Consider the following 15,098-nt stretch of genomic DNA (forward strand, 5'->3'; position numbering starts at 1 on the left):
CTCTCTGTTTCCCAGTCCTGTTTACTACTTATTCCACTCCCTGTATTCCTGCCCTGTCCTTGCTTGTTCCAGCCAGGGCCTGCTCTCTGTTTCCCATTCCTGTTTCTGTTTGTTCCAGCCAGACGTTTGCACCCTGTTTTCCAGTCCGAGTCCTAGTCCTGCCTCTGCTTCAGCCTGAGCCTGTTCCCAGTTCCTGCCTCTGACTCTTAGTTTGTTCCTTCTGTTTCCGTTTCCTCTAAAATTTCTATCAGTCTTCACCAGTGTATAAGTATCCTCCTTTGTACTGGGGTTGGCTCCTGGTTTCCACAAGGCAATTCCAGCCCCCATCCTTGTCTAGTGTTATACGTTGTCTTTCGTGCCTAACAGTGACAATATGCTGTTGCTGTTTTTCCAGGAATTGCCACTGTGTTTCCAGCTGGACCCACAAGAGCTTGTCTTGTGTATGTAAGTACTATCCTTGTTTGTGCTCTAGGGTCCAGCGACAGAATCACTTCTGCTGCCTCCTTTCTATGGGGCTGGCGGGGTGACTATGTGTAAGAGCAAACTGCACAGAAGCATTGACATTCCCTGTCACTGTGGGAGGTTCTGCGCCCTACCCTGTGTACAACCCCAGTGGGTTTGTCCATTAGTAATCCGTTTACTGTTTGTTCCCACAAGGGTTGCTCTGTTTTTACTTTCCTGTTTCCTGTGCCTGTCCATAGCTGTCCTTTACCGTGTATGCCTTTAGCTGCTCTTCTGCCCCAGTACACTACCTCTTTAGGATATTCAGAGATCTCAAGGGGTGTCCTAACCGGAGCCCTGATCAGTCCCGCCCAAAACCATGACACTTAAGGATTTTGGGGGCATCTGTTTGGGCCACGTTTGTATTTTATTATCAGTTTTCTGGTAAATCAAGTTTCAAGATGCCAACTAATGTTGAAAAATATATGTTAGGTTGAGATAGAGAAACAAACAGAGGATGAGGTAGAGAGAGATAAAGTTCACTATAAAAGGGGCCCTTGAAAGATGGGGACCCTTTGTCCAGGCCTTGAATCGTCTTTGCTGCCAGATTTGTTAAATTTATGTCCAACGTCCTTGACAAACTAGACAATAGTAATTCTGATAACAATACTGCCTGCTTTAAAAGATAGATGAGTTTTTCAATATTATGTTCCAATTGTATTTTATTACTGGGACATATTTTCATACTTAAAATGATGGTTGTCTAACCCGCCCCATTGATGCCCCACTGATGCTATGGACAAACCACATGATCCCAATTACAATGCCAGTGTCTCACCAGTTTTGAATGATAACACAAGTCTTTTCATAGCATGTACTGATCTGTCTTTTGTTGTTGTGATTTATATCTAAGTTTATTTATCATAATGATGTCCACGCTGCTTATTTATTTATTTTCAAATGGTTTTAATTGCCTACCAAATAAAATGTTACTTGCACAGCAACAGACCTTCAGAGGGGGGGGATAAAGGAACCTGAACCAAAAAAAATACTAAATAATCAAAATATACTTTACAAGGCCTGCACTCCATATTAGTCTAGGTCAGGATGTGTAAGAAAATAGCAGCCAATATAGAATTCAAACAACTCGTATTCAGAGTAAAATGGAAAAAATCACTAATCTTTATCTTTCAGAAACAAATGGAACATTTTAAAAACGTAAAGGAGTACACTTTAAAAGATAACTTACACCTTCCAGATCTGGGAAATGTTCAAGGAATTGTGCTACATAAGTCATGATCGATTGCTCATCAGGAGAATCCACCATAATGTCTATAAAGAAAAACACAATTCATGGTTAGACAATTTAAATGAGGAAAGTTATTCAAGTAGCAAGGCCGGACTGACTATACTAGGCAATAGGTGTTTGGCTGGAAGGGTGGGAGGGCGCTTTTGTTACTAGGAGCCGGTTTTGTAGCAGTGCAGCAGTTTTAAAAGCACTGCAGAGTTTCTTGTATATCTAACAGTTTTCAGGCAACAATAAAAGTGCGAAGATAACTGGTGGTTAATGTACCTGGTGGAGAGAGATCAGTTTTTGTCTACTGGCACTTTTGACTCATCTAAGGTAGCGTGGAGGGTTAATTTGCCAGCTGCAAATCGTGTGTACTATGCAGAACACATAACAGTATTTTATGTGCATAGCTAAGTGGGATACTTCTTTTGTCATAGAGCTTCTTTTGTTACTGTGCTGTTCATAAGTTACAATCATAATCTAGCACAGCCAGCTATGAACTGCCATCAAAGAGCTGCATACAAACTGAATGGTACAGCTTACAAAGTTATGTTTTTTTTCCTCAGGCTTTGATTATCCAAATCTTGCTAAAAAAGGGTTTGTGTGGGTATAAATAAATTGTTATTAGTAAAGCCATCCTTAACCACTGTGTTACGTTCTGAATGATGAGTTTATGCTTCCCAAAATCACTTTAAAAATGCCTACCGGTATGGATGACATATGAATCTTACACCTTGTAGTCCCCTTTGTCAACATTTTCTAAACACTGATTTACATGCATCTGATTTATTGTCTCTGTATGTGTGTGTGATGTAAAGTGCTCCAACACCCTACGCTGATAAGAGAGGCGCTATAAAACAAATTAAATACATGAGAGAGAGGGGCTATTGAGCCATGAGAAGAACTGTTAGAGGGTGATGGTGAGGCACTCAATGAAGAACCCCAATTAAGACTGCTGTATTCTGGTGCACTGTAAGGTCATCATTCAGTATGCTTTAAAAAAGTATACAATTGAATATATAATCAAAAATGTGTTATAGATTGCATAGTTTTTGCCATTTTGTCCCTGAATTTCTTGGGGGTGAGAACCCCGCAAGCCCCATTGCGGTGGTCGGGCTCGCTCAGCATACAGCCTAAGCGGGCTGATCTGACAAAATTTACCAGGGTCGTTTTGGATTCGCAGGCCAGCCATGACAAGTAAGGGCTGGGAGATTTTAATTTGTCTGTCACTTATCCTCCCTCTCAACACTTAAAGTTTTTAAAAAAGTGAAGTTCCACAGTATTGCCCATGACCTAACAGTCAAGCAGGCTCAAGTAAAAGGTGCCCTACACGCTGTGGTAATGTGTTCCAAACAGATTTGTTCAGAGCATCCCAAAATTAGAATTTGAATCATCACCCACCTCAGTGGTATGATTCATCATCGGCTTGCAAAAGTTAAATACAGGATCACAACTGATCTGTCCACAGTAAAAGACACTTTAAATGACTAGACTGTGGATATCCTACTTCTCTCAACTAGCTTCAATTGGAAGCATTGTGTATTTTCAAGGGACCTAACCTCAAAGGTCATCTCTCTCATTTCTCGCCTCAGTAATGTAGCATGTGGGTTCTCTGCTTCACTGAGAAGCTCCATCTTGGAATTCTTGATTTTAGGAAAAAGCCATTTAACCCTCCCATTCAGCACTAAAACAGATCAAACCTCTCCGGTTTATGGGGAATCACAGTAAAGCAATTTAAATTGATCTATTCTAAAAAAAATGTAGATTGCGCAATGAATAACATTCTTGAGGTATGCAAATAATGTTGCCTTTGAAATATCACCTCATAATGAAAAGCATACTAAATCAGTTGTATTGCATTTTACTTTCATTAGAGTGAAGGATCCTTCGGCCCTTGACTATCTCATTTGGTTCGTCACAGGGAAGATAGAAGGTAATTTGCTTAGTCAGAGTAGGTAAATATGTGTTACTTCTATACCGTGAACCAAGCCAAAAGGTAGCAGAGTGATGTACAGCGTCAAAGACCAGCATATTGTCATATATTGATAGGGGATGTAGCTGGTTTATGAAATGCTTACGTATTATGATGTAGATTTCTTTAAAGAGGTGAGTCTTCAAAACTTTCCTAAGTTGAAGAAGCACTGGGGTAGTCTTGATGGATATGGGGATGTTGTTCCAGATAATGGGTGCATAGCTGGAAAAGGCATGCTATCTTGTTTTTTCTTTTTTACACTTTCAATTCTGTAGTCCAATGGGGCCTTGGCTGTGGGTGTGCCGAGAACCATCTGAGATGGTGAGCATGTCTGCAAAAGAGGCATAAGTGCTGGTCGTGTGGCTTTGCAAATGATGGAGCTGGTTTTGAGGATGATGCAGGCCTGCATTGTGGCATACATTTGTAGAGTATTTACACAACTATGGTTTCAATCTAAAATTCAAACTCTATGAGGCTGCAAGTCAGTCGTTCTCCAGAGTGGCCCCTTGCATTTGCTTGAAGAACTACTTTTCTGAAATCCTTAATCCAATTCGGTAAAATGCTAAAACCCCATGTATCAGTTTTAACTTTCTGAACATGCAATTCATCTTTATTTCATCCACACTTCCCTTTTCCTCTATTCCTCCTCATGACCTTACATAGTATATTCAACCATTACAATCCTTTCTTCTCATCCTCTTCCTGCCCTCTCTTACCTCTAATACCCCCAGTTACCCTGCTTCTTTCACAGTCTGGGACCAAACTATCACACACTCTCTTCTATTCACATCAATGTCCCTTAGCTGCTGAATAGTGATATTTTCCTGTGGAGCTTTTTCCTTTTTTGTTATATAGGGTTACTGTCTGTTCTCTTTTTGATTCTCTGTAAAGAGATCTCCATGTCTATAGTTGTTCTATGTGCAGTGCCTAACACTGTAGAATGTTACTCTTTAAAAGATTGCAACACACATAAATAAATAAATAATTGCTGTCAATGTACATTTTTGGCCGAGGAAGAAATAATCAATATAATTTAGTTGATCTAGTGATCAATGCTAATCATCCAGGACTGTTACTTTCTTCAACAACTAGGGTTAATTGTATTGTTTGGTTAATAAATACAATTTCGATGCTAAATACAGAAACATTAAAAAAGTATTGAAAGAAGCATGGGCAAAGCCAATAAAGTATTGTTTATTGGCGAAAAATTAGCTTTTCCAATCAGAAAGAGGTGACCAACAATTACTGGGACAGTTAAAATAAAAAAGCACTATGAAGCAGCCTGTTCGGAAGCAGCATACAGGGTGGGAGAGGGGTTGGAAGAAAGAAAAGCGGATAGACGTATGGTAGGGGAATAAGCCATATGGACGGAGGGGGGAAGAAGCAACATGATAGGGGGGCAGGATAGTGTAATGGAAAAAAACAGGGTACTTGGCGTCAGTGGTGTAACATCATTAGTCACACGCACAAGCAATACCAACTCTGTCTACTTTCTTTTTAATCAACTAAAACCAGGGGTTGCTCCTCCATAAGGGCGGAGGAGCGTCAAACCCCCCCCCCCGCAGCTGCAAACCTTTCCCCCCAAAAATTTTTTAAACTTTATTATCATTTTTTGGGGGAAAAGGGGCAGGCCACGGGGGTGATGAACAATAAGAGCACTCTCTCTTAGAGCGCAAGTGTGTTTGGCCGGCACAGGCCAACCAAACATACATGCGCACAGGGCTCTGAGAGAGCCTGCACATGCTCCCAGTCTGCCTGGGAGTGCCCTGGCTGGGCGCACCCAGCCAATCCTGATGCTGCTCTGAGCAGCGTCAGGATTTGCGCAGGGCAGGCTGGGAGCCTGTGTCTGCAGCGGTACAGGAGGAGCGGATGGAGCAGCACACGGCGGAGGAGGTAAGTTTTTTAAACAAATTATTTTATTATTTATAATATAATCTCCCCTCCCTCCCCATTAATAACCTTCCTCCCCCTGTGATACGCCCCGCCCCTTCTGCGTCACGCATCCCGCAACTTACTAAAACATGTTATTAATTAAAAAGTCAACATATATCGAGGCCAACAATGCATTCGATAATGTTTAAAAGACTACTGCTTATCATGCATGCAGTTGTAGATCCCACTGTAGTGATCAATTCTTTGTTGCTTGCTTCTGCACTACAGATTCAGATATTCAAATAAATTGAACCACTAAACTAATAACATCTTGTTCAGAATTGTTTTTTTTTTTTTAAACTCCCTCATCCCATTTATACAATTTTTATTAAAGTACCTAGCTGCGTTAACTGTCACACAGCAGAACAAGAGAATGCATATTTTGCAAGATTAAAGGCAATTTAACATGAAAGGCGAAAAGGCACTAAGCAAAGTAGAAAATCACAAGTGTCAAATGAGTCCTGCAAACCTACTTTTTCTGCCGAGGCCTTGAAAAAATGCGCAAAGAGAACAGTTTTGAAATGTGAATTAATAGGCAAGAGTTGAAGGCGAAATTTCTGCAAATGCAATTTCATAGACATCAATTATCACTGTGCTTACTTAGGTGATAAAAGGCAGAATCTGACAGCTTTTATGATGTCCTGGAGCAGGCCAGTTCTATGTGTTGCTGGTGGAAAATATAACACAAGTCTGTATGGTTTTGAGAACGGAATCCCCCGAGTTTCAGCCTACAGCTCTGAGTTGTCATTTTCCTTCCATTTACCAAAAGTTGTGCAAGCAAGGAAGATGGTGGCGGTTGGGGGGGGGGGGGGGGGGCAGACAGCAGTAATACAGAGTTAAAGAAGTAATATGGGTAAAGAAAAGTATCACAATCACAGCATGAGCAGTGGAGTGACACTAATTAGGAAGAATCAATCTGTGATTGGTCCATGTAACGGAGAAGAAACAGGAAGTGCCATCAGCCCTGCACTGTCCAGGAGGCAGCAAAGAAGTGACACTGAAGCCAACAAATGTTAAGCAATCAATGGTCTCCAATCCCTTTTTTGTAAACAATAGTATCTCGCAAACGAGAGCGCATTCTTACACAAGCTCGCCCGAAAAAATCATCCAGTTATAGTTCTATTTAGCCTGCCTCACTGATCTTTATATTTGATCTACTGTATTTTGTTTTGCCTGTAAATTAATATTTATAGCCGTATACACCTAAGTGCTTGCATTGTAATACGGAAAAGAAGTCATATGGAAATAATAATTTGCCCAGGATTAAACACTGCAGGAATCTGGGGAAGGTAAAGCTAGGGTTAAAATTCAAGTGTCCGTGAATTACAATTGACAGATACACCACCTCTCATCAAAGGGAGGGCATGTGAAATGTGGTGTCGAGCAAGCAAGTGCTTGCTCCCGCTCTTAGACATGTTTTCATGTTTAAACGATTTCTACTGAAAAGAGTTGAGAAAGCACCGACTGGCTTCTCCTGTGCACTGTTAGCTCAGTTGTGACCCCAAACCTGAGACAGCCCTGCAACATGATGCAGTTACAGGGAGAAGTGATTACCAACCACTGTCAGTGTGGTGAGTGACCCAGGCCAAGGCAAGCCTTTAACAAAAAAAAGCCCCCTCTCAGATATGGGAATACTCACGTTTTGGAAAATGTGCCCACTTGAGTGACTGTGATGAAATAGCTAATGCTTTTAATTAAATGCATATTATTATTATTAATTGAAGTGCACATGTTTAGAAAATTATAGTAGTATGTCACAATAATGATTATATGATATGTATTTGTTTCAATATACTATATGCCTTAAGTTAGCAAGGTTTGGGCCTAGTCTGCACAACCTCATATTAAGTTGTATTGATTAATAAAATAGTGGGAAATGTACAACTTGAGATTTGATGTTTCTAATGTTCACACTGTGCTGACCAATCATTTTGCAGATGTCTTTAATTTTCTCATGAGAACTGCCTGCTAGAATGTCTTGTATTAGAAGTCGTTATTTTGTATAGTTGGAAGCGTGAGACAGTGATGTTCCCAGACACCAACAATGGATGCTCTGACTGAAGCATGGATGGCAACAAGAAAGATACCTGACGAGTTTGACAATGGGAACAGGAGAAGAGGAGCCAATCATCAACATGTGAAAGACAGTTTAGTTATATCTTAGATTTGGGTTTTTATTCTTATTGGACTAACTGTAAACATACGATTTTCTGACCAATGTCAAAGTGGGAAGTTCTCTTAGACATTTTAACTTAGCCCGATTGCACAGAGGAGAGAGTCTCTTATTCTATTTTGACTTTCCCCGAAGTGGTTTCTGTTTGAGGAGCTGAACAGTTCCTGATGACTTTATTTTCTATCTTTAACTTGATTGCTTAAGTTCTAATGCTGAATGATGATCCCCTAGATATTGTTCCTTAAATGGCTCAGAGTCTGAACCATTCCCTTTCACTGCCCGTTGCTGAAGCTGACCAAGCGGATGCTCTAATGATGAAGAGAATTGCAGCTTGCTGATTCCTATTGAGGAGACCTATAACAAAATGCTATTGCTTATGTTATAGATTTGTACTTTGTTTCTAGGTACCAACTGCTATTTTGATAGAGCCATAGTTAGATGTTTTTCAAATTAACTTTGACTAAATTGTTTTGCATGAAGTCCAAACATGCTATTCTAATCAGAAGGTTAGTTAGGGAGCCCAGAAATGTTAATTTGTAATTAACAAAGAATTAATGTTATTTATCTGTTGGATCTAGATGTATGGTATTTCTGTTGCACAGTTATTCTTGCCATTAATTTGTACTGTGAGTTGAATGCTTAATTGTCAATGCTTTGGTTAAATTGAGATTTTGTTCAAAAGATTTGGTCAACCGGTGTTATTCATGAATGCTTATCCATTGGTGTTGAGAATAATTTACGTGACCTTAGCATTTCTAATATAGGGAAATAAACGTTTTAACTTTTACATAAACTTGTGGTTATTTGTGGCCAAATGGGTCATGGTGTGTTAAGGTTACTGACTCCAAAGAGTATATTATGATGTTTATTGATTGTGAGGTTGTAATTGCATTGAGTCAAGGACTTGTGGTGGAATCACTAAGTGTAGTCAAAAGGTCTACCGAACCTCTAATGCATCCCCTTATCAATTAAAATTAAAAGACCAAATAAGGACAGACGCACTTACAATGGTGTAGTGTCCTACCATTTTTCTCTGAATGCACAGCAAAGATTTCGGGTGTCCATAGGGGTTTGGAGGCAGGGTGAGGGTCCAAAGAAGGCTGAGTGCGAGAGGGAATTGTGCATTGGAGAGAAGATTTCCCCACCGCCCTAGCATTCAACCAAGATCATGAATCATAACAAACTCCATAACATGCTAGATAAGTCAAACTGCAAGCAAGGATGGTGGGGAATGTTCAGCAATATGGAGAGGTGGCAAGTGGGAGGGGAAAGAAGCAATAGTGGTTAAAAAGTACCTAAATCACAACGTTAGCAGTGGAGAGACGCTAAATAATAAAGGAAACGAGGGGGTCCACGCAGCCCCCCTCCATTATTCTCATAAAGCCCAGGGAGGTGGGGGTCCCAGGGGCTCAAAGGAGCCTGAGGAGAGAGCTGCATGCGTCCCCTCCTCCCTTTTAGCCATAAGTCGCATGCCCCTGGGACCTGGCCGACCTGAGGACTCATAATAAAACCTGTGCTTGTTTTTTTTTTTTTTTTTTTTAATTAATTTCCGCCAGATCCACTGATCCACAGCGGTTTCCGCCAACATTTTTTTTTTTAATGCTTTTTTGCCTTGCTAGGGTCCCAGGGGGACCCCGGCACCAGGTCTCATGGGTCAGGGTATTCCTACCCTGCCCCCTTTTCTTCATTCTTACTTTTTTTGTTGGCACTCTACTGCGCCCGAGCCCCAAAACACTTCCTGGTTAAAGTGTTGACACCAATCAGATTTCAGCAAGGGGACTGTTGGACCCTCAGATAATCTGCGTTGCTAAAGATATACAAATTTGTTTTTCACTTAATATCTCAAAAACTACAACGGATTTACACCAAATCACAAAAAGAACGCTTTTTGGACCAAGAGCTAGCTTTCTGACAACTTTGGTATAATTCCATCCAGGGGATCGGGCTGTCTGTAGTTGTGTTCAAAATCCCTATGGGAAATTGCATGGGGAAAATGTGTTTGGGACCCCCCCCTTTCTCTCAGGCACCGCTTGACAGATCACCCCAAAACTTTCAATATAGCAGCTGAAGTGAGTGATGTAATAATTTAGAATATTTTGTGACGATTCGTCAAACAACACCAAAGGTATTGGCAAAACAATAAATGCTTTTCCTATGAACACTAGGTCCTAACCATAACTACCTTCTTGAGTTGGTTGACAGTTGGGTAGACATTTTGCGCAGAACTGTGGACTCTCTTTGGATAAATAAGCAGATAAACGGGAAGCAACTACAAACATTTTTGTTATAATACATACAAATATGTCTCTGTTACAAATTGGATTACATGACAAACTGGAACTGCCTTCTGGGACACAAATTCAAGTAAGAATGATCTTAATACCTTGATCAAATTATAGATATTGGAATATAACAAAAATGTGTTAAGATTATATGACAGAGATGTCGCAATATATGTGACTATAGAAGTAATGTATAATTATGTACTGAACTCAAGTTTTGATTGTATGGAATCAAATGAGTGGGTTTCATGCACCCACTTGGGCAGGATGTGAATCTATAAAATTACAGTGAGCATTTAGAGATACTATGGAGTTCTGTTTATAAATATCAGTTTTGAGAACATTCTTTTGACATTGCTAAAAGATAGCTAACCCTTTGACAGAATATATGTGAACATGCTTCTTTCACAAAATGGATCTTGTGGCGCTAACTGTACACTCTTACGTTGTTTACTTGGTAATGGGGACTAGCAGCAAAAAGCAAAAAGCCTGGACATAAGCTGAAACAAATTCAAATAAACAAATAGATTTGCATAGCAACCTCTAAGAGTGCTGCTATCTGTCTGGACTTAATTTTTAAATCTTCAACAATAATTTAAAAAAACTCCACCCTGACTTTGTAAAAATAGATTAGTTAATTGAATATTAGTGTTTACACAGAGAGAGAGAGATAGATAGATAGATAGATAGATAGATAGATAGATAGATAGATAGATAGACACATAACAAAAAGAGTTGTCATGAACGAAAGCGCACTCACAACAGGTCATTATGGAATGTAGCAAAGTCAGCAACTTATAGAGAATTCTTTGGCATTTTCATTATTTTAGGCCTTACGTTTTCAAGCATCTCTGATGAAAATGCCAAAGAATTCTCTATAAGTTGCTGACTTTGCTACATTCCATAATGACCTGTTGTGAGTGCGCTTTCGTTCAGGACAACTCAGAAAAGATGACAGAGGTTTCTGCCTGTATGTTTGTGAATAGCATTTTAGTGCAGGTGAGTGGTCCTGCTATACTATTACGTCATATACTACAAATCGCAGTTTGTGTATAGGCACCATAATGTATGAATTTAGCCCACTAACAAACAAATCATCTTTAGAAAAACTCAACCACTGGCTCTGGATGTGTAAAAAATTGTAAATGCTAACTATTAGCTGTGGCAGAGACACTAGTTGCATTTTCAATCCAACTCTAAAAAAATGATGTTCCATTGGCAAAAGATGGAAGAAATAATGATGCCAATATTTCTGTCCACCGCTGCTTTTAGAACTTGCATTGATACCATTGGGGAACAAGAGCAGAGTGTTTGCTGAATACTGAGAGACTGATAATCATCTTGTGACAAATCTTCAGTAAACTTAGGCTATTTCCTAGATTTACGTATCACTATTGCGGTTACATTGTGATTAGTGTACATACCAATTAAAGGTATAAGGTAGGTTCTAAATAGTGACTCCCTCCAATTGGCGGCAAACACAGGGAAGGTAGCCCGAGCGGGTCAGTAGAGCAGCATGTCTGTGATTGCTTTTTAAGAAACATTTTCATTTAAAGCAGCTCGATTTCCTTAAAGGAAAACTGGGCTGCTTTAAAAAACAAAATAAAGAGGTTTCTGCAAGTGTTGGAACCATTCACCCTACTCACCTTTAAACTTTTTTCATAATTCACAGTAGGGATGTGGGTTGGAAAGGGGCCCCTTCTTCTTTTGCGAATGTTACCACCCTAAATTGGGACACACTGGTACATTTGGTAACAATTCGGTATTTGAAAGGGGGACTCACAATCAGTATCCAGTCGCAATCCCATTTTGAGAATCAATAAAACTTTACAACGTCTTTAAAATGGCCAAAGAAATGTTTGCAAATTCCGAATCAGAGTGTTTGCAACCACAAAAATGTTTTGTATACCTCACCCCAGATTCTGGAAAGCCACTGTACCACTTGTCAGAATGTAAATTTGGGAATGCGTCACACCCCATCCTTCGTCTCCCTTGTTAAGCAACTTTCTACATGTACAATAAAAATATTATCTTAATAAAAAAAATAAGTGCCCATCCTATTCTTTAACATACTTGAGTTTTGTGCTACATGTCAAAGGTGAGCTATTTCCCAAAAGCCCAAAACCGTCAATATTGAACCTTTAAACATCAGTTTTCTTCGTTAGTTTCGCCCTTCTAGCTCTGGAATGATTCTCCAGTTTCAACCTACATTAGTATCACATAAGCAGCAATTACCTTCTGGTTCCAGAAGTCTTGGAATGTTAAGACTTTGAAACGCTATCCTGAAAGCGTTCTCCAAATTTTCCCGTGGTGATTTATCCAAGGCATCCTTCATATCTACCAAACTGGAATCGATTGCTTTAATGATGGCCAAGAAAGCAAGACCACTGCGCCAGCTGGTGGCAAAGTCCTGTACTGCAACCCCATACCTGGAAACAAAACGGGTGGATTACTATGAATCAGAAAACAATTCAAAGAACTCATGTTTGCTTTCTAGCTCTATTATCAACATTATCATATATGTACACGAGCAGTTTAAGCATATACTTCATCTTTTTGTGAATCTTAGGCATTACCGCTATTATTATATTGATGTTAACCGCCATTCCTATCAATAGGCTCAAGGATGCCTTCTTGGAGTAAACAAAACAGTAATGTAACAAGTGTTATTTTCCTTTTATTAACAAAAATGTAAGTAATTTATATTTACCAATATAAAAAGATAGTATGAATGAGTTACTGCTCTTGAGAAATGCCACATCAAGGTGTTTGGCTTTGTACGATTAAAAACGCATACGAGAATTTCTAGAGGCGCTGATTAAGATTGGCTGAAAAACTTCTCAATCACAATCCTTAGCACCCGGAGTGGGACCTTTGAATCTGACCAGCCAGTCAAAATACTCCCTTTACTGGCTACATCTAAAGCTACAGCCTGAGAAATAAGGCTTTTTCCGGCTGCTAGCTCCCAACGTGCCTCCGGCTCTGCTGTGGGCAGGCGCTGTTCAAAATAAGGAGTGCTGCGGAAGCAGAAGCTGTCGGGTAACTGAACGACTGGATGATAAAAGAAAGCATTTATTATGCAACCAGTCTCGCCTTTTTCAAAGTTAGAGCTCTTGGTGTTGAAAAGGATTTTTTTTTTTTTTTTTAAGGTCCGGACTCCGTGGTTTGGCCAGATTGTAATAGCGCGGCCGTCATACGTAAACAAATAGCGTGGCTTGGCGTGCAAAAGGAACTGGAATGCCTCGTGCTGCATGGAAAGCTGCTCGAAGATGGACAAGGTGGGGGGCAAGGAGGAGAGCGGCTGACTTTAGAACTCAGGACCTGGGTTCAAGTCACTGTGAAAGCTTAACATCACTTAATCTTCCAGTGCTACAAAAATATTGATATGCCCTTTTGTACTGTAGCTTTTTACCGGCCATTCTGGAGTTAAAGCCTTTGTCCCAACCCTGTTGTGTGTTGATTGCGTGTATGGTGCTGGTTAAGAAAGCCTTTTCTTTTACAAAACGGCCCAGAAATCTTTAACATACAATTGTATGGCCTGTGCAAGAGTGAATGAAGGAAACCAATGTAGCTTCAGTTCCCATAGTTGAAAGCTTTTGGCACCAGGGCAGCAATGTGATAACTCAACTGTGAATGCATCGCTTAACCTCTATAACCCGTTTACTGTTGATAAGAAATAATTCTACACGTGCAATAGAAGTGTGTAACAATTTAAATGTTGCTCGATTAATAACTTTAAAACACACTCCATAATGATTTTGTACTTTTTGCGGTTTGTTAGCTAGATAAAAGGAAAGGCGTTTGTTTCAAGTGCCTGCTTTCACATTTAAATTGTTGATACCACGGTTAAATGTTTCTTAAAGTGTAAGCAAAGCAAGATAATGAAATTTGTTTTTTCCATCAATTTCTGGGTTCATATTTCAGTTCGTAACAGCGTTTACGCCATTACGTTTGACATAAGCACTAAAAATGGTGGGATTTAAAGAGCACTTTTTACCCCCGGCGTTTGTTGTAGTGCCATTGAGTGTTAATAACTGCACGCAAGATAGTTATACAAACCTCTGCATGCAGCACCGGGCTCCTAAACAAATTCAAATAAGCAAAAGTCGAAAGCCCAGGACAGCCACGCTACTAAACTGTCCTAATTCTACATCTGTAATAGAAATTTGAATGCTGCTCGATTAATAACTTTAGAAAACACCCCATAATGATTTTGTGCTTTTTGTGTAAATAAAAGGAAAGTAGTTTGTTGAAAGTGCCTGCTTACACATTTAAATTGTTGATACCATAGTTAAGTGTTTCTTAAAGTGTAAGCAAAGCAAAATAATTAAATGTATTTTTTCCATCATTTTCTGATGCAATATTTCAGTTCGGAACAGCGTTGACGCCATTTCGTTTGACATAAGCACTAAAAATGGTGGGAATTAAAAGGCACTTTTGTCCCCACCAGTGTTTGTAATAGTGCAATTGAGTGCCCATAATTGCACGCAAGTTAGTTATACGAGAAAGCAAAGTAATTTCACGAAGCTTCACTTGTAAAAAGAAATGTAATGCCATTAAGAAGCAAAGGCCACAAGACTGAATACCGATGGCAGTCACTAATCTGTTGTTTTGGTCCAGTAGAAAGATGATGTCTGCAGGAAAGTGAGGTTCCAGGCATTGTAAAACCATACTGTGGTGCACGTTCCATTAGGCCTTTGAATAATGAACAATGGAAAACCTACCTATTCGTACTTTATACGTGCTTTAATTTAATACTTAAGTCAGGTAAATGTTAAGGACTGGTTTGACTGGGTGCTTAGTGCCAGTGTTCAGTCATTCACCTGTAAGCACTGCATTCCAGCTCCACGCCATTGTTTTTTTTTACATTTGATTAAACACTCAATCAAACTGGATGGGGCCTACACCACTGCTGCTCTGTGAAGGATGGGCCACTGAATGAAATGTTTCCAATGGCAGAGACAGCTGAGGATACGCCACCAGACCCCTGGCAGTCCTCCTTATCTA

General features: G+C 39.8%; 1 protein-coding gene across 3 annotated transcripts in view; it reads right to left on the bottom strand.

Moving 5' to 3' along the window:
* The window catches only part of CLMN (calmin), a 520,511-nt gene that overhangs the window by 69,175 nt on the left and 436,238 nt on the right, over positions 1–15,098 (bottom strand). For all 3 annotated transcript variants that reach the window (XM_069208248.1, XM_069208250.1, XM_069208249.1), the window contains 2 exons: positions 12,327–12,520; positions 1,691–1,773 (listed from right to left, as the gene is read on the bottom strand). In XM_069208248.1, coding sequence (XP_069064349.1) covers positions 1,691–1,773; positions 12,327–12,520 — 277 coding nt within the window. The remainder of the gene's footprint in view (positions 1–1,690; positions 1,774–12,326; positions 12,521–15,098) is intronic.

This window comes from Pleurodeles waltl, chromosome 9 (assembly GCF_031143425.1).
Source record: "Pleurodeles waltl isolate 20211129_DDA chromosome 9, aPleWal1.hap1.20221129, whole genome shotgun sequence".
NCBI classification, from domain to species: domain Eukaryota; kingdom Metazoa; phylum Chordata; class Amphibia; order Caudata; family Salamandridae; genus Pleurodeles; species Pleurodeles waltl.